The 18,624-nt window shown below is 51.5% G+C and overlaps 1 protein-coding gene across 4 annotated transcripts; it reads right to left on the minus strand.

Moving 5' to 3' along the window:
• Nucleotides 1–4,379: 4,379 nt before the first annotated feature.
• On the minus strand, nucleotides 4,380–17,570 carry SDSL (serine dehydratase like). 4 transcript variants are annotated; one of them, XM_036823778.1, is made up of 10 exons: nucleotides 17,440–17,569; nucleotides 17,138–17,274; nucleotides 14,016–14,099; nucleotides 13,479–13,723; nucleotides 13,268–13,307; nucleotides 12,048–12,187; nucleotides 10,793–10,881; nucleotides 9,836–10,063; nucleotides 8,013–8,137; nucleotides 4,380–6,977 (listed from the first exon to the last, which is right to left on the minus strand). In XM_036823778.1, the coding sequence occupies exons 4-10, from the start codon at nucleotides 13,650–13,652 to the stop codon at nucleotides 6,784–6,786; spliced, it is 990 nt and encodes a 329-aa protein (XP_036679673.1). In that variant the 5' UTR covers nucleotides 13,653–13,723; nucleotides 14,016–14,099; nucleotides 17,138–17,274; nucleotides 17,440–17,569; the 3' UTR covers nucleotides 4,380–6,783. The 4 variants fall into 4 exon arrangements, with proteins under 4 accessions (XP_036679673.1, XP_036679675.1, XP_036679674.1 ...); XM_036823779.1 differs by having other exon boundaries at nucleotides 4,381–6,977; nucleotides 13,479–13,673; XM_036823780.1 differs by lacking the exon at nucleotides 14,016–14,099.
• Between the last annotated feature and the right edge of the window lie 1,054 nt (nucleotides 17,571–18,624).

Below are 18,624 nucleotides of genomic sequence, written 5' to 3' on the forward strand. Positions count from 1 at the left end.
GGATCTGACGGATCTGCCATTCAGGGGAGATGAGACATCCAAGTGCAAGGTGAGATCCTATCTTTATGTAAAATGCCCCTATGTTTTTCACCATGAATCTCTGTTGCATTAATTTTCATTTTAAAGTTGTTTTATTACAATCTTTTTCTTGATTTCTGAGGTTTTTTTCTTTTTTTTTTTAAATTGATTTCGAGTTTTGTGGCACCCCTTACATTTTCCTCCCAAAGTGAGTACCTTGCTCGCCTCACCCTAGTCCTGGCCCTGAGTGGCAGGCAATGGGTCAGGAGGGCCTCTCTGAGGAGGTGACACTTGAGCCGAGTCCTGAATGAGAAGTTGCCAACCTTGCTGAGCTCTGGAAGGGTGTGGCAGGCAAAGGGAACAGCGCTGATAATGGCCCTGAGACAGGATCAAGCTTGGTGAGTTCTAGGAAGAGAAAAACGCTGGTGTGCCTGCAATTCAGGGAGTCTGGGGCTGGGGGAAAGAAGGAGGGGCTGAGACCCCAAAGGTCCGCAAAAGCCAGATGACACGGGGCCCTGTGGGCCTAGGTGAGGGATCAGACCTTTATCTGAAATGCAGCCAGGGGCACGGGAGGGTTTCAGCAGAAGGGGTGACGCTCTGCCTTGGGCTTGTTTAAGACTATTCTGGTGGTCCAGTGGTTAGGACTCTGAGCTTCCACTGCAGGGGGCATGTGTTCGATCCCTGGTTGGGGAACTAAGATCCCACATGCTGCACGGTGCGGCTGAAAAAAACCCAGAAAAAAAAACAAAAAAAAACTATTCTGGCTGCTGAGTGCGAAATAGATTGGGGATGGGAGTGAGGGCAGCCTCAAAACTGGTGGCAGGAAGGCCAGTGGGAAGGCTGTTAGTCACCCAGGCAAGGGACATGCCCAGCTTCTGCCCTCTGTGTTTGCTGTCGCATGTCTTCTCCCTGGAAGCCTTCCCGGGATGCTTTTATTCCTCATTTTGCAGGAGAAGAATTTTGAGGCTCAGAGAGGTTAATTCATCTGCTCAGGGTCCTAGCTAGTAAGAAGCGGAGGTGGGATTCGAACCCAAGTCTTCAAATACCCAGCCTGGCCCATTCTCTGCCCACCTTACCACCTCAGAAGAAAGGGCTAGCATGTAACTTCAGGCAAGCCTCAGTTTCCCTCATCTGTAACATGGGACGAATTATAGCACCCACTTCCTGTGGTGAAGGAGTCCGGAGAATTGAATATGCCCTGCACAGGCTGAGTGCTCAATGACTTTTACCTTAAAAGGAAAAAAAAAGACCCTTTCCCACCACTTTCTCTCTCCCTCTCTCTCTCTCTCTGTCTCTCTGCTGGTTCTCCCCTAAAAGGAGAAACTTTGGTATTTATTCTTCAAACATTTATTTTATTCTTTAGGGTTTTTTTGGAAGGGGAAGGATTGGTGAAGGTAATCAGTTTTCGGACTTAAGATAAAAAATCACAGCAAAGGGTCGACTTGACTCTTTATAATTAATGGGGCGGCTTGTAATAGGATTCTCCTGCCCGTGGCGCTCCCAGGAAACACCTTTTTACATAAGATATTGCCCACGCCGGAATGGCAGCAGGGTGATTTATGGGGTTCCTTGCTCCAGAAATCTCTCCTGGGGTTGCCCAGCCAGTGGAATTTATCAGGGAGTTTGGAAACCAGGCAAGAAACCTGCACGTGACATTTTTGGTGGAGTTTTAAAAGCACAAACACTGGGGAAGAGAGAAGCCAGTGGGATGGGGACAGGGGGAGAGGGTCCATTTAGGTTGGGTTTTCCACCAGCAGAGCCTGAGATGGGGGTTCTTGGCACGTGATTTATCGCGAGTAGAAGGGGATGGGAGGTGAACAGGAGGAGGGGAGGGCTCAGGCGGAGGCGGGTCTCAGCCTGATCCCATGGGGAGTTCTGCTCTGTGGATGGGACCACAGAGCTGCCCCCACCCTGAGGTTGCAAGACAGGCTGCATCTCTAAACACAGTGGCTCCCACTGGCTGTTCTCTGGAGAAGGGGGCAGCTGTGGGCCGTCAGCAGCCAACACTCAGCAGCTGGGGGGCATGGCTGCACCCACCTGATCCAGGAGATTCGAGTCGGCAGTGGGGTGAGCACCAGTCGTGTGCAAAGGTTTCTCAGGACAGGAGAAGAAGATCGAGGCTGGGGACAGAGCGGAGGGAGACGGGAGGCAGGGATATGGTCTCATGCTCCACTCTCCTAGGGCTCTCCATCATCCTCAGAGTAAAAACCAAAGTACTGACCACAGCCTGCAAGGCTCTTCATGATCTGGTGCCCCTTCCCTCCACCCATGCACACTCCTTGCCTCTCTGTCCATCTTCCACCGTCATCTACTTTCTCTCCCTTGCCTTTCCCTCTGCAGTCACAGTGGCCTCCTCACAGGTTCCCACCTCAGGACCTTTGCACATGCTGTTCCCTCTGCTCTTCCCCCATACACCCCCACATACTCCTTCATTCCCTTCAGTCCTCAGCTCAAGTGTCACCTTTTCAAAGAAGCTTTCTTTAACCAGCCTATCTCAACTAACCAAAAGATTAAGACACTTAAGGAACAGATCAACCCACTGTGTGACTGGAGGCTCCTGGAGCTGCTTCTCTAAACCTGTTTCTTCTGCTATAAACTAGGATCAATAACCCCACCTTCATATAAAGAGCTTCCGTAAATGGATTCCGTAAATTCAGCCACTATCCTGGTGAGGTGTTGGTGGGATCATTTAAATTTTCCAGAAGTTTCTTCTTCAAAGCAGTCCAGGGACTTCCCTGGTGGCACAGTGGTTAAGACTCCACGCTCCCAATGCAGGGGGCCCGGGTTCAATCCCTGGTCAGGGAAGTAGATCCCACATGCCACAACTAAGAGTTCACATGCCACAATTAAGGAGCCTGCCTGCCACAACTAAGGAGCTGGCAAGCCGCAGCTAAGACCCGGCTTGCCAAATAAATAAAAAAACAAATAAATATTTTTTTTAAAAAAGCAGTCCAGTGGGTTTAGGGACTTGGTGAGATGCGTTGCCTCATTGGGTTCACTACCTGCCCGTCATCACAGCTCAGCGAACCAGGTCCTACAGGGGGCGGGCCGTGCTTCTACCTGCCTCCTTTCCTCCACTGTGGAACCCCTGGCTACTCTGGCTGTTATGGTAAATAGGGTCCTTGACTCTGGAGTGGGTCTGGGCTCTACCTCTCTCTCAGCATCCCTTTCTTCATGTGTAAGACAGGGAATCCTCCCAGGCACTGAGTAGTTGCTTGATAAAGTGATAACAATTAAAAACAGCATGCCATCTCCCAGGAATACACAAATAGAAATAATCCAGAGACACCTCCCCACCCCCGCAAAAACAAGGCCCAGAAGAGATGAGATTTGCCTAACACAGGGTTTCCCAACCTCGGCTCTACTACTCTAAGGTCCAGTTACTCCTTGCCGTGGGGGCCATGCTGTGCATTGTAGGGTGTCGGGCAGCTTCCCTGGACCTCATCCACTAAGTGCCGGGGGCACGCTCCCCCAACCCAGTTGTGGCAATCAAACATGTCTCCAGAATTTGCCAAACAATCCCCAGCTCACATCCTGAGAGCTGCTCTGATTGGAAAGTTTGGCTCCTGGGCCTGCCCTTGAACCAGTCACCATGGCCAGACAAAATACAGTGCTTGGATTGGCTGAGGTTGGGGTCACATGTTCCTCCTCCTTTCCTGCAGGACCTTTTTATAAATATGCAGGCAAACAGACCACATGGCGTTTCCTAAATTGCTTTGAATTTGAGCTAACACTAAGAAATTGGGAGATCTGTTCTGCTGGACCTGCTATTGGATAAACTTGAGCAGTGGCCACCTCCTTTAGGCAGAATATGAGCTTTCCAGTTTGCTCCAATCCCCACCACTCCCTAATGTCTAGCCCCTGACCTGCTTCATCGTATACATCTAAGTTTGATGCCTGGCTAGTGACTGGATTATAAGTCCCAAGTGCAAAAATGTGAAGCTCTACACAGTTTGAGGGAAACCCTTCAATGAATTGCAAGTGTTGCCTCATAAATACACGAGTGCATGCACTCTCCCACACATGGACACAAACATACATGCATGCCTACAATTACAAAAGCACACAGCCATGCACAGATGACTTGAGATATAAAGCCAGTCTGAGCCATCGTGTCCACAACTGAGGGTCAGACCCTTCTCTGAAGGTACTGGAGCACGTACCCGCTTTGTACTGGGCTCTTGCCCAGGCTGGAGAAAGGGGGGCAGCAGCGGCATGACCCTGGTCCGCCTTCCCATGCCCCTGCCATGCCTGGGGCCAGCTCTGGGGTAAAAACACCTCCTTTGCCAACCAAAGGCTGGATTTCAACCATCACCTTGGCTTAAGGCTGGAGTGAAGGACTAGATGGAGGCAGGGGTTTTAGAGTCCCGCTGATGAGAAGACAGAGGGAACCTCGGCCGACAGAACCCACAGGGAACCAAAGGGCCCCCCTCCCAGGAGAGGGGCCCCAGCTGGGATGGGGAAGCTGGGTGTATCTCAGGCAGGTACACACACCTGGTGACCCAGTGTTCAGTGCTCTCCACAGAGCCCTGGACCAATATAGAAAATCTCCTGCTCCCAGGACCCTCCTTGTAGGCTCCCCACTTCCCCCACTGAGTGGTCCAGGAGGGCAAAGGCAGAATGGCAATAGTTTCTCAGCCCCAGTGCCCAGCCTGCTACATCAGGTCATAACACCATCACCTCAGCTTCAACCGTCCACGTCCTGCTCTCGCCCTGTGCCTCTGCCCTGCCCTTGGCATTCCTTGGGTGCCAGCCAGGAAGGGCTCCTCCAAGGTAATTGACGTGTGTTATCTGGACAGGGTCAACAGGCCCCTCGGGTTCTTATCTCAAGCTTGCCGAGACCAGGAGAGGAGCAAACGGCAGCTGACAAGTCTCCCATGAGTGCAGCCAAGGACAGGAGCCGGAGTGGGAGACAGAGCACCTGGAGTGGAGACGGGCTCTGCCGCTCACCTGGAGGAGTGCGGGGTTGGGGAGATGGTCTCTGGCTGAAGCAATCCCAGGGGCTTCAGGGAGGAGGCTGCCCTTACACTGGCCTTCGAAGAATGTGTAGGATTTAGAATCGTAGAGGGCATGGCATGCAGGGGGCATGGCTTAAGCAAAGGAAAGGAGGTAGGAGAGCAGTCGTGGTTAGAGGCACAAGCCCAGGTGTTTACATAGTAGCATTCCAGTTCAGCTGTGTGACTCGGAGTAAGTGCTTGACTGCTCTGTGCCTCGGTTTCCTCATTTGCAAAAATGAAGATTATAATACTATCTACCACATAGGTTATTGCAGGATTAAATGAAATGACTGCTAAGACCCGAAGCACACAGTAGGTGCTCAACACAAGAATAACTACTAGTTCCTCCACACCCCTCATTGTTGCAGGAGGAACACTCAGGAGGTGGTAAGAACTAGCAATTATTGAAGGACTATACCTATGCCGGGTCCTAGTAGTAATCTTCAAACAAACCATTTTACTGATTAGAACACTGAGGTACTGAACCAGAGCATCATTTACTCAAGGTCACTGGAGTAGTGAGTAGGAACAAAGTTCAGGCTCAAGCCTGGCTGTGTCCCGCTCTGGAGCACTCAGTGTCTATTCTAGGAACCCACAAGGACATAGAGCTGGGTCCTGGAGGCTTCTGGAGGGACAACCTTGGCAACCGAGGTCGATGTCTACAGGGTGGCCCCCACCCTCTCTGAGCCTTGTTTCCTGCAGCACTGGGAGGGGTTGGATAGGGCTCCCCCCATGCCAAGACTGTGTGGGCCCATTCGCCTCTGGGACCTCAGCACCCCCCGGCTGGGTAGAGTCAAGGAAGACCCTGGGGCAGGTCTCACCTGCCTGGAGCCGGGGGCTTCCCCATTGGAGACAATTTGCTGCCCCCTGGTGGCCACAAAGGATTCTAATTTTTCTCTCGGTTTCCGAAGAGATCCTTTCCAGGGGCTGCAGGTGTCCAGTTTCAGGACCAGTGTCCACCCTCCTTGTGACCCACAGGTGTGTCCAGACCGACCTGGAGGCCCTACCTCCTTCTCCAATGTCCCACCACACAAAGAAGGTGGAGGTCCAAGAAATACAGAGTCATGTCGAAAATCACAGGGTTTGAAACTGGCTGGGCTACATTCCAGCCTGTGTGACCTCGAGCGAGTTATGTCACCTTTCCATGCCTCAGTGTCCCCATCTGTAGAACAGGGACGATAATAATGGTTTCTACTTCATAGTGCCTTTGTGAACGTTAAAGAGGACAATGAATAGAAAGTTCTTAGAAGCATTTCTGGCACATGACAAGCACTTGATAAAGACTGGCAATATTGTCCTACCAGCCCAGGCCTGAGAAGTGACAGAATGTCCCCCTCCCCTTCCTGAGCAGGTCTGCCAGGTAAGGGAAGCCCAGTTAGAAGCTCAGCATGGCCAGATTCCCTTAGGAACCGGAGTTCTGAATTCTTGGCTTTGTTGCACAAGCCGTGTGATGTGAAAAGAGTCGCTTCATCAGAGTGCTGGCATCAGGTTGCTGTGTGCCTTCTCTGAGTTCATGGAGGTGGAAAAAATGGACCTGCTGGAGTTACAGGCCCAACTCAGAAAGGGTTTATTGGCCAGAGCTGCAGGGAAGCCAAAGGGAGCAGTTCAGGAGGGCTTCCTGTAGGAGGCAGCCAGCGTAGCAACACAGGGCAGCTGCCACTGCCATCCATGAGCACAGAGGCCCCTCAGCCAGCAACCCCCTCCAGGGGTGTCCAGGAGCCTCTTGGGGATCACTGGGGCCCAGCCGGCCCTCCTAAACCAGGTTCCCTCAGCCCTGGCCCAGCTGGGCTTTCAGAGCCTGTAGCTCTCCACTGTCAATGTTGTTGCCTCCACACACGATGACCACGACCGAGGCCGGGGAAGGGTGCAGGCGGCCCTCAGCCTGGAGCCTCCCCAGGAGGCCTGAGTAGATGACAGCTAAGGCTGCCCCGCAGGCAGGCTCCACCAACGTTCGCTCATCATCTGCCCAGAGTAGGGGAACGGGGGTGGAGGCGAGGAAAGGGAGGAAAAACCAGTTAGGGCTCAGCAGGCTCTGGGCACCGCAGTTCCATGAAGCCAGCCATCCAGGCATCCATCTCACAATCCATCATTTGTCTGACTCTCTCTCCATCCATCAATCTGACCATTATCCCTCCATCCGTCTGCCTTTCATCTAGCCATCCACCCAGCCCTCCCTCTATCCATCATTAGACTGTCTGTCCATCTATCAGTGTATCTATCAATCATTGTTTTATCCATCCATCCATCCATCCATCCATTCATCCATCCATCCATTCAGCCCCTATCCATCATTTGACTGTCTGTCTGTCCATCCATCAATGTGTCCATTAATCAATGTGTCCACCCATCCTTCCATCCATTTCATCCACGTCATTTGTCAATCCACTGCCCATCAATCCATCCGTCTATCCACCCACCCATCCACCTATTCATTATCCACCTTTCCACTCACTCATACACTCATCCATTCACTCAACAAATATTTATTGAGCACCCCCTCCCTGCCAGGCCCAGTGCTAGGAAGGCCCTGGGGACACAACAATGAATGAGACACACCAGCCCCCGCCCTCATAGAGTTCACAGTCTAGTGATGTAGTTGGATAAGAATCTGGCAGTTATGAGACTATTGGGATTGGTGCATAGGAAGTCTTCAACCCAGGTGGGGTCGGGGTGAGAGATCAGAGGGGACTTCCTGGAGGAGGTGTCATGATAGCTGAGTAGCCCTTAGTTACACGAAACCAATAGGGAGGAGGGCCAGGATGGGCAGGCAGAGGGAAGAAGAGTGGGTACAGAAGTCCGGAGGCTAGAGACAGCAGGACACACCCCTTCTTCACCCCCACCCTTTCCATCCACTCAACGTGCACTTACTATATGATTACTGTATACCCTGCCCTGCGATAGGCACTGAGGATACAGACAAGAGGGAGCACACTCTCTCCAGGGGATCCAGGGACTTTGCCAGTTTCTGAGCCTGGGTGGGGGGCAGTGCTTACTCACCCAGGAACCGCTGCACGGCGCTCACGGCCTCAGAATCCTCCACCACCTCAGAGAAGACCTTGAACTCCTTCGTACACGCCAGGGCCTGTGCAGCCACCGTCCTGGCACCCAGGCACTTGGCTACACTGTAGGAGCGGGCAGGTGGGGCAGGGAGGGCAGGGGTGCGGAGAGGAGCTGGGGAATCAAGTCTCCTCCCCGCACAGCGCCAGCCCTCCCCAGCCCCGGGCCCCCCGCCCATCCTGCAATGGGCCGGGGGCCCAGCATTTCAAGAATCTCAAGCAGCGCCTGGCTCAGAGGAAGCACTCAAAAATTGTGTGTCCCAAGAATGGCTGATGAATGCACATCACCCCCTCTGACTCTACAGCCATGATTGTGTTGTTCTTGCACAGACCCCAGAAAGCCAAGCCTAGAAAATGATCTTTTTTTCATTTTATTCATTAATAAACATTTGCCATGTCTATACTATAGCTAATATTCATTGAATGTTTACAAGGTGCTGGATGCTTGGATTTTCTGACAAGGGGTTTGTTTGTTTGGCTGCGCCGTGCAGCATGTGGGATCTTAGCTCCCCAACCAGGGATCGAACCTGCGCCCCCTGCAGTGGCAGCACGGAGTTGTAACCACTGAACCGCCAGGGAAGTCCCTGGATTTTCTGTTTTAATCCTTATGCTCTCCCTTGGAGTTAGAAATTTATGAGTTCCATTTTATAGGTTAGGAAACTGAAGTTCACAGAGGTTGAGTAACTTGCTCAAGGCCACACAGCTAGTCAATAGCAGAATGTGGGTTCAAATTCAGGTAGTCTGGCTCCAGAGTCCATGCTCTTTACCTCCGTGCTTGGGATCACCTACCTGCTGGTATTTTCCTGAGCTGGGCAGTGTTTCAGGCCCGGGAGAGGCTTTGCTGAGCTCATAAGAACTGGCTCTGAGCCCTAAGTGGCCCAGAGTATGGACTCTGGTGCCAGGCTGCCTGGTTTCAAACCTTGGCTCTAAACTAGCTGTGTGACCTTGGAAAAGTCACTTCACCTCCCTGAGCCTCAGTTTCCTCATCTGAAAAACTGGGATAATAACAATAGCTGGCTCACGACGTTGTCGTAGAGAATGAGTTAAAACATTTCAAGTGCTTAGAATAGAGCCTGACAGATAGTGAGTTCTACAGAAGCGTTGGTTGCGATTATTGTTATTGCTGTTACCAAGCACCAAGTCTGGGAGGGGAGACAGCAGTGAGTAAGGAAACACAAGAACAAGTAAATAAATACCCACTGTAGGTAGACACTATGAGGGAGAACTTGGGAGGGGAACCTCCGATGACAGGGTTGAGGGGAGAATCTCTCTGAGGGGGAGAGAAAACAGCCAAAAGAAGAAGAGGGAACCCTAGGACTTCTGGGCAGAGGACACAGCCCGTGCAAAGGCGCGGAGGGAGGAAAGAACATGACCCATTCAAGGGACAGGAAGACAGGCCAGTGGCGGAAGTGGAATGGGGAGGAGTCTGATTTGGGCCTGAGAGCTTGGGGAACACACTGATGGGTTTAAGCGAGGAATGAAAAGTCCTATAGATCAGCCATGCAGGATTAAGGAGACCCCCTTGAGGGGACTTCCCTGGTGGTCCAGTGGTTAAGACTCTGTGCTTCCACTGCAGGGGTCCTGGGTTCGATCCCTGGTTTGGGAACTAAGATCCCGCATGCCATGGTGTGGCAAAAAAAAAATCTTTTTTTAATTAAAAAAAAAGGTGACCGCCCCCCCCTTGAGTGCCCCGCTTCCACTAAGTGGGACTGGGAGGTCCTAGGGCAGCTTAGCGCCCCACAAATGCCCCCAGCCTATGCCTACCTGGTGATGTCCGGCAGTGTCACCAGCCTGCCTGCCTTGATGGCCGCATTGAAACTGTGTGCCCCTTGCGTCTCCATGGCAATTATGGGCACGTGCTGCCAGCCCACCTCTGCCAGACCAGCCGACACCCCGGCCAGGAGGCCTCCGCCCCCCACTGCCAGCACCAGGGCACCCGGTGGGGTCCCCAGCACTGCCTTCAGCTCCCGCACCAGGCTCCCGTGGCCTTCCCTGCAGGATGAGGGAGCAGGAGAGAGGAGCAGGGGTGAGGGAGGCCCCAGCCCCACAGGCTCACATCCACACAAACTCCCCGCGTCGCCATCCACCTCCCCACCCATGGCACGTGGAGGGAGACCCTGCCACAGTTCACTCAGCTTTCATCCACTCAGTTTATTCATTCACTCATTCTTTCCCCCTTTCATCAACCTCCCAGGCACATGCTCAATCCATTTAATCCATTCCACAACGCTGGAAAGAGGCAGCGTTCTTGTGTCTGGTTAAGAGGAGACCAGAGTAACACTTGGAACCAGCCCAACTCGAGTCCTGGGCCTGGGACTCAAGGTCTCTGCCACTTACTAGCTGTGTGATCTTCAGCAAGTAGCTTGACCTCTCTGTGCCTCAGTTTCCTCACCTGTAAAATGGGCATTAGAAAAACCATCTCTAGGGCTTTGGGGAAGACTAAACGGATTAAATGTGTCCCAAAGTACACACTCAGTCAAGGGGATTTATTATTAGCATTTCCATTTTACACACGTGGAAACTGAGGCATGGGTGGTGAGATGCTTTGCAGAGTCACACAAATCACAAGTGGCAGAGGTGGGGTCTGGACCTCCATGTGCCTGGCTTCCAAGCCTCTTCTCCTCTTTGGGCCTCAGTTTCCCCTCTGTCCAGTGGGAGGACCCTGACTCAATGAGGGTCTCTCAGTGCTGAGTTCCATGGGGAGAAGGGCACCAGCCTTACCATATCAGGGGGTGGTCAAACGGGTGGATGTTCACCCAGCCGTCCTTCTTGGCCAACTCTTGCGCCCTCAGATTGGCCTCGTCCCAGACCTAAAGAGAAACCGAGGCCCTCAGAAGACAGGAGTCAGACGGCTATGGAGGTTGGAGCAGAGCCTGAGGTCTCCTGGATGGCTCCAGGGGCCAGTGGGCTGAGGAGACCCCTGACGGTGAGACCAGAGCTGGTGTGGACCCAGCAGCCTCCTGGGACAAAGGCAGAGGCTTCCAAGTGGACAATGGATGCCATGTGCTTTCTACAATCCAGGCAGGACCCATCGTGTTCTATTCTCATCACCTGGTTACCTGCGAGTCTCCCCAACAATACTTGGAGCTTTGTAAGAGTAGAGACCACGTCTTATTACCTCTGTATTCTTAGCACTGCCTAACATAGAGCAGGCACATAGTATGTGCTCAATGAATATCTGTTGGATGGATGATGGATGGATGGAGGGGTGGGAAAGAAGGCAGAGGGAGGGAGAAAGGGTGATGGACAGAAGGATGTTGAATGAATGAATGAATGAGTGAGTGAGTGAACGAATGAATGGATGAATATATGAAGGAAGGAAGGAGAAAGGGAGACAGAAAAGCAGGCAGGAAGGAAGGAAACTGTATACACTAAGTATACAGTTTGGGTACCATGATATGGCTTTTAGTTTTAACTTTGATGGTTTTTAAAAGCCTGTTTTCCAGGGATGATGGATGGATGGATGGATGGATGGATTTTTTTTTCTTCTTCTTCCCAGCAGGGGAGAAGGATGACATGTTTGGGTCTCTGTTTCTTGGGTAACAAAGTGAACCAATGATATCCTTATCAGATGAATATCCTTTCATTTCGGGGTGGCCTCAGAATGGGGGATGATGCTGTCATCATCTTTTTTTACACTTTTTGTCTTATTGAATGGCAAAAATTTAAAGTGGATAGTACCAAGTGTTAGTGAGGACGCAGGGAGACAGATACACTCCTGGTAACCACCAGCTTCCCGCTTCTCTTGGGTTCACACAGGAAAAGTCTTCTCAAGGTGGGGAGAGGCAAGTTGACAGATCCCAGCCCTTAATATACAACACATCTCACTCACCCCTCAGCTCAGCCATCCTCGGGGATGACTGGGTCCCAGGCATAGTTCACAGAAAGGAAAAGGAAACATGATCTCTTGGGGGTGAGGTGGGAGTAAAGGGGGAACGGCCCCCTTCAGCTGGTTTCCCCGTCTTGAGGTCTTTACCTTTCCAGTCAGCTGAACTTCGGCCCCCTCCCCATGCAGCCTCCTCACCACCTGCGGAGAGGTGCCCTCGGGGAGCACAATGGTGGCTGGGATGCCCAGCTTCCGAGCAGCGTAAGCAGCAGCGATGCCCGCGTTACCCCCTGTGGAGGCAGGAGAAGGGGGTGCTGTGGGCATTTGCATTAGCCTGTTGACACACTGTTCTCCCACCCCCTCCATTCCCCTTTGGGAGTCACTCCTTCCCGACACTTATATGCCCCACCATTGGCCCCAGAGGTGGACACGTGATCTATGTGGAGCCAATCAGAGAACGCAATCACCTGAACCATGATTGGTTCAGGGATGAGTACATGGGACAAGCTGGGCCAAAAAGACCAATTCATGGATTGATGAGGCCATTGGGAAAGGGTACTCCCTTTTCACCAGGGTTGGTAGGATGGTAGGAGGCAAGCCTAAAACTCCTGATGGCCATCTTGTTACCATGTGGTCTATATGAGAGTAAAGTTAGTACAGAGGAAAGACAAGCCAAGAAAAGGAGAGGTACAGAGGAGAGCTCCTGGATCCAGCTGTGCCTGAAAGCCAATTATCCCAAGAATTCTTCAATTCTTGGAGCCTGTAACTTAAACCCGTATGATTGGGTTTTTATCACTTACTACCAGGAGGCTTGAATGATGGGAAGGGGGCTGGGAAAGGACATACAAAGCAGCCATCTGACCATGACCTTGATGAGACTGGACCTTTAAGAAGAGGCCAAGGACTTCCCTGATGGCGCAGTGGTTAAGAATCCGCCTGCCAATGCAGGGGACATGGGTTCGAGCCCTGGTTCGGGAAGATCCCACATGCCGCAGAGCAGCTAAGCCCGTGCGCCACAACTACTGAGACTGTGCTCTAGAGCCCGCGAGCCGCAACTACTGAGCCCACGTACTGCAACTACTGAGGCCCACGTGCCACAACTACGGGAGCCTGGGCGCCTAGAGCCCATGCTCTGCGACAAGAGAAGCCACCGCAATGAGAAGCCCGCGCACCACAACAAAAAGTAGCCCCCGCTCGCCGCAACTAGAGAAAGCCCACGTGCAGCCACAATAAAACAAACAAATAAATAAATAAATTTATTTAAAAAAAAAAAGAGGCCAAGCCCTGGACATCTACTGCTGCTCCAGCCGGCTCCTCCTCCCCCAACCCAGCCCTGAGGACCCTCATGAAGTAGAAAGGGGTGGGCTCACCTGAGGAGCACACCAGGTGTCTGCATCCCTTTTTGGCCACCTGGGAAGACAAGGTATGTGGGTGAGGGCTGACCCAAGCAGGTGTCATGGAGGCATGTGTGGGATGGAGTTAGACCCTCCCACTGCAACTCTCCCCACCCCTCGTCCTGCCCACAGCTGTCCCCTTCCATCTGTACAACCTCACTCTCCCCTCCTGCCCACACACCCTCACCTCCTGGCAGAAATGTCCAATGCCACGGATCTTGAAGGAGCCAGTCGGCTGCACATTCTCATACTTGAGGAAGACAGGCATGCCCACCACCTGGGACAGTGCCCAGCTCTCCAGCAGAGGTGTGACGATGTGGAAGTGCTCACCCTTGGCACACTCCGCCAGAGGGCGCTCCATCCCAGCAACCACCTAGAGGGCCTGCAGGAGGGCACAAACGTCCTAGCCCCGGCAGCTCCAGCCAAGAGTCCCTGTGACCAGAACAGGGGACGGGGAGAGGGAGAAGCTCCTCCGCTTGGCTCCCTTAGTGCCCTATGGCTGCCAAGCTGTGAGGCTCCAGGGAAGTGTCTGGGCCTCTCTGGGCCTCAGTTTCACCAGCTGGACAAGGACGTTTGGACTAGGGGCCCTTTTCTTCTGTAACTGTGGCGCTGGGGATGGAGAACGTGGCCAATAGTGGTGATAAATGAATGAGAGTGGGAGAATTCATTCATTCATCATTCATTATTCATTCATTTATTCAAAAGACATTACTGAGGCACCTACTATGTGCCAGGCAGTTCCAGGTTTTGGGACCCAGGAGGGGACACGTCAGAGGCAGCCCCTGCTTTGCCGGAGCTCATGGTCTAGCTGGGGAGACAGAATCACAGAATTTCAAACAGGAGTGACCTAGAGGGGAGGGTATTATTTTAGCAAGGGTGGTCAGCAAAGACGTCTCCCAGGAAAGAAACTTTTTTTTAAACTTGTATTATGGAAATTTTAAACACAGCAAAAGTGTCAAGAACTGTCTGACGAAGCTCCCGTGTAGCCATCACTTAGTTTCAACAATCATCAACGCACGGCCTGCCTTGTTTTCTCCATATCTACGCCTAATCCTCCTTCCTGTATTATTATTTCTTCCCCCTTTATTATTATTATAACTTTCCTCCCATATTATTTCTTCTGTAAATATTTCAGCATGTAGCTCTAAAAGCAAAGAACTCTTTTTAAACATTGTAGCCACAGTTTCAGAACAGTATACATTTGTCCAAACTCTTCAAATTCTAACCTTGAGTAAGCTAATTTTATTTTATGGAAATTATACCTCACTGATGTTTATTTTTTAAAATGCAATCACAATGCCATTATCACGTCTAAAAATATTAAAATGATTTCTTAATATCATCAAATATCTGCTAAGTGTTCAAATTTCCAGTCATCTCATTAAATGTAATAAACCACCCGTCTTGCTTTTGGCGATGGTTTAGAGTTTTTAACAGCTTGAATTGGGAGGCAGATCGGAGCTGTGCATTTTTGGTTGGTTGAGAGGTAACTTACTTTTCTGTTGACCTGCAAGTTCTCACAGGGGGAACTTTGAGATGAATGACAAGAAGAGAAGCAAGGGAAAAGCGTTCTGCAGAGGGAACAGCAGGTAGAACCACCGCCTCGAGGGAAATGAACTCAGAGCGTTCCTGGTGCTGAGAGAAGGGACTGGTGGAGGTGAGAGTAGGAGGCGAGCAAGGAGAGGTGGTCAGGGATGCAGGGGAGGGCGTTCCAGCCCACGGTGAAGAGTTGGGATATTATTCTAATTCTACTTGCTATGGGAAGCCGCTGGGAGGTTTTAAGCCAAAGTGCGGATGACTGAGTGAGTGAATGAACCAGTGTGTAAGGGCGAGAAGCAGAGAGGGAGGAAATTAGAAGGGAGAAAATTAGAAGGATTTTTTTTAAGGAGCAAACGCTGTGCCCTCCCACCGCCTCCCCCCCTTTTTTTTTTTCTGGAGCAGAAAGGCATTGGGCCGCCCAATAGTGGGGCTGCAGTTCCATTATTTGCCACTAGGAGGAGCGCTGCGCCCTCCCCCGCCCACCACAAGCCCAAGCTTCTTGTCACCCCTGCTTAGTCAAGAGCTGGGCTCCCCCCTTCAGAGGTTTCCAGGTCTCCTGTCCCTGGATTTGACTCTGGGCCTTTGTTGGGATGGCCCTGGGGTTCCCCATGCATGGCAAAGCCTGAACCACCTCCACCCAGTTCCATCCAGGACAATTCTTAAGCAGGGCATGGCACTGGGGGAGGGTAGCCCATGGGTCACACAAATCCCGCATACCCAGCCCTGGGCCTCACCTCAGCCCCAGAGCCCAAGCATGTGAGCTTTGGGGTCAATCAGAGACCAAAGTTAGAAACTAGCTATGACTTCTTGGCTGTGTGACCCAGACAAGTGTCTCAACCTCTGTGTGCCTATTTCCCCTTCTGTAAAATGGGAATAATAACATCCCAACTCACAGGTTTTGGTGCAGATTAATAATAATAATAATAGCTATCCTTTGTTGAATCCAATTACCAGAAATTGACTGAGTCTTTTGGAGGCGTTATCTCACTGGGGTCTTCTAACAGTGCTGGTAGGCTCACTGTTACTCTAGAATGATTACAAGGTGTAGGCCCTGACCTAGGAACTGGGGATACCATGGTGAACCAGACAGACATCTACTCCTGGAGGTGACTTATAATCTCAGAAGGGGATCGACATGCAACAAATAACTGTATAGACAAACAAAATAATCAGAAATGGTGAGAACTGCTAAAAGGGAAACAGGCATATATGGAGTCTTGAAGAGAAGAACAGGGGACCTACTTTGGGTCAGGAGGTCAGGAAAGGCCTTTTGGAGGAGGTGACCATTAAAACTGAGACCTGAAAAATGAAAAGGAACCAGCCACACAACAAACTGGGAGAAGAGCTTGTGCATCACAGGATCATTGTGATGATTAAGTGAGACCATAAAGTAAAGGCATCAACTCTGCTTCACATATAATAATAGCTAATAATTATATGGGACTTACTTTGAGCCAGGCACTATACCAACCACCTTATATTTTATCTCATATAATCATTACAACGACCCTGAGATAGGTTCAATTATTAACTGCACTTTATAGACAATGAAACTGAGGCCCAGAGAGGTTAAGTAACTTGTCCAAGATCACACAGCTAGAAATGGCATGGCCAGGATTCAAACTCAGACAGTGCACTTTGGCATCTGTGTTCTTACCCACCATGCTTTACTTTCTCTTTTATATTAGCATTATTATCATTAAAGGTGTGAGCATTTAGCACCTAACTGCCAGTTGTCCTTAGGAGCTAAATGCTCCTGCCTCAGTCCCCAGGCTCCCCCAGCCCTCTTGGTTATACCGACTGCCCAGAAGAGGACAGCAGGCATCAGTCAAATAAATGAACCCCAAGTTTCCAACAGCCTTATCGAGCCCAGATGCCCAGGAGGACACCTGCTACATCTATGAATTGGGGTAAAGACCAACTGAATACCTTTTCCACCTCCCTTGTCCCTCACGCTTTTCCCCAGAGGCCACCTGGGTGACGCTCAACAGTCAAATCTCTGGTGCCAGGGCTGGGAACCCTCAGCCACCCCTTGGCTGGCAGAATGTCAGCCCCACCCCCCTGGGATCAGGACGTGCCCCCCGATCCTCAGGGTCCCAGACCCCTAGCCTTCTACTCCAAGGCAGACGGGCCACAAGCACCCTGAGCTGAACCCATGTTCCTGGGAGGACTTCGGACCATCTCACCCTCCCACTTTCTGTCCACTCAGCTGGGACTTGGCCCCAGAACTTTCCAGACTAGCCTCTACTCACATTCACAAATGTACACAGAGCCCCAGGGCTCTATTTGGGCCCCAGAACCCCTTACCTTCCTTCTCAACAGTCCCCAGACCAGCTCAGCCCCAGCCTGCTGCCCACCAGCGTGCCTGGGCACTGGCTCTGCCAGCTTCCTGCAGCTTCCTGTGGCCTTGACCCCTCCTCCTGTGTTAAAGGGACAGCTCCCCACTGGAGGAGAAAGGGGACAAGATCAGCCTTCACTGCCTCCCGGTTTGCTGTCCGAGACATGTGATTACCTGGTCCCATTTCACAGATGAAGAAACTGAGGCCCAGAGAGGGGGACTCACTCGGCCAAGGCCACCCAGCCAGCGAGGGGCACCCTTTAACTCTCACCCTGGACCACCTTTGTTGTGACACAGACACCTCCAAGTCCAGTGCTTGTCCCGAATGCCAAGCCACTTCCCCTGGACCACTGTCAAGGTCAACTTAGGTCTGAGACGAGAAAACAAGGATAAAGAAACAATTATTATCTGTCACATGAGAAAGGCATGTTTTCTTCTGAAGCTGCTCCTCACCTCTGATATTTTATACCCAACATTGGGACCCAAACAATTATTTATTGTTCAAATGAATGACTCTGACAACCGATTCATTCATTCAAAGAATATTTATTGGACAACAACTATGTGTCAAGTCCTGGGACCTTTAGCCTCAAGCAAGACAACATGTCCCCTGCCCTCAAGAAGCCCCAAGATACCACTGAAGAGCAGCTCTGATCAATGCTATCAGATGTTGGGAGAAAGAGGTGGGGCAGGGCTGCAGGTGCCCAGAGCAGGTACCTCACCTGGCCCTTGAGGGCTGGGAAGGCTTCCTGGAAGAGGAGACTGAGAGGAGCCAGGAATCGGGAACAGGGAAAGCAAAGGTCTGAAACTGAAAAACATGGGGTGTTCCAGGAACGGAGACATGTGCAAGAGGACTGGAACAGAAAAGGCAAGGATGGGACAGCAGGTGGGTTTGGGGCTGGGGAGGTGGGCAAGGACCAGAGTCCACAGGATGCCTGTGCCAATCCAGAGTCTGGACCTCACCCAGGGGCACTAGGCAGCCATGGAAGGCTTTAGGCAGGGGAATGACGTGATCACATTCATGTCTTGTCTCTATCAGCATCTCACTGGGTGAATCTGAGCTGGTCACATCCATTTGGGGGGCCTCAGTTTCCCTATATATCAAATGGGAAGTGAGGTCCAGGAAGCACCTGGCAGCCCAGATGGTCTGTGCCCTTCTTGACCTGCTTGTGACCTCCCCGGGTTTGATGATTAACTCCTGGCCACTTGGGGTCAAGTGGAACTGCTTGGTCATGATCCTTGATGAGGACTTTAGCAGTTTCATCCCCATCCTCACATTAAACAAACACCATCCTTGTCAGGTGTCCTGTCCTGGTCTGGGCACTGGGGACACAGAGGTGATAAAACCCAGTTCATGCCCTGAGGTGGCCCCCAGCCTGGAGGGGAGAGGAAGTCACTAATTCAGTGACAACGCTAACACCCCCTAGGAGAACAGAGAGCAGAAGGTCCCCATAGG

This window comes from Balaenoptera musculus, chromosome 14 (assembly GCF_009873245.2).
Source record: "Balaenoptera musculus isolate JJ_BM4_2016_0621 chromosome 14, mBalMus1.pri.v3, whole genome shotgun sequence".
NCBI lineage: Eukaryota > Metazoa > Chordata > Mammalia > Artiodactyla > Balaenopteridae > Balaenoptera > Balaenoptera musculus.

Bases quoted from the DNA above. Each gene is read 5' to 3' on its own strand.
- SDSL (XM_036823780.1), bottom strand. From the start codon at position 13,652: ATGGAGCGCCCTCTGGCGGAGTGTGCCAAGGGTGAGCACTTCCACATC. The intron at 10,882-12,047 runs GTAAAGACCTCA...GTTTCTCTTTAG, and splicing joins AAGTTCAGCTGACTGGAAAG to GTCTGGGACGAGGCCAATCT. The intron at 8,138-9,835 runs GTAGGCATAGGC...CCGCTCCTACAG, and splicing joins ACACTGCCGGACATCACCAG to TGTAGCCAAGTGCCTGGGTG.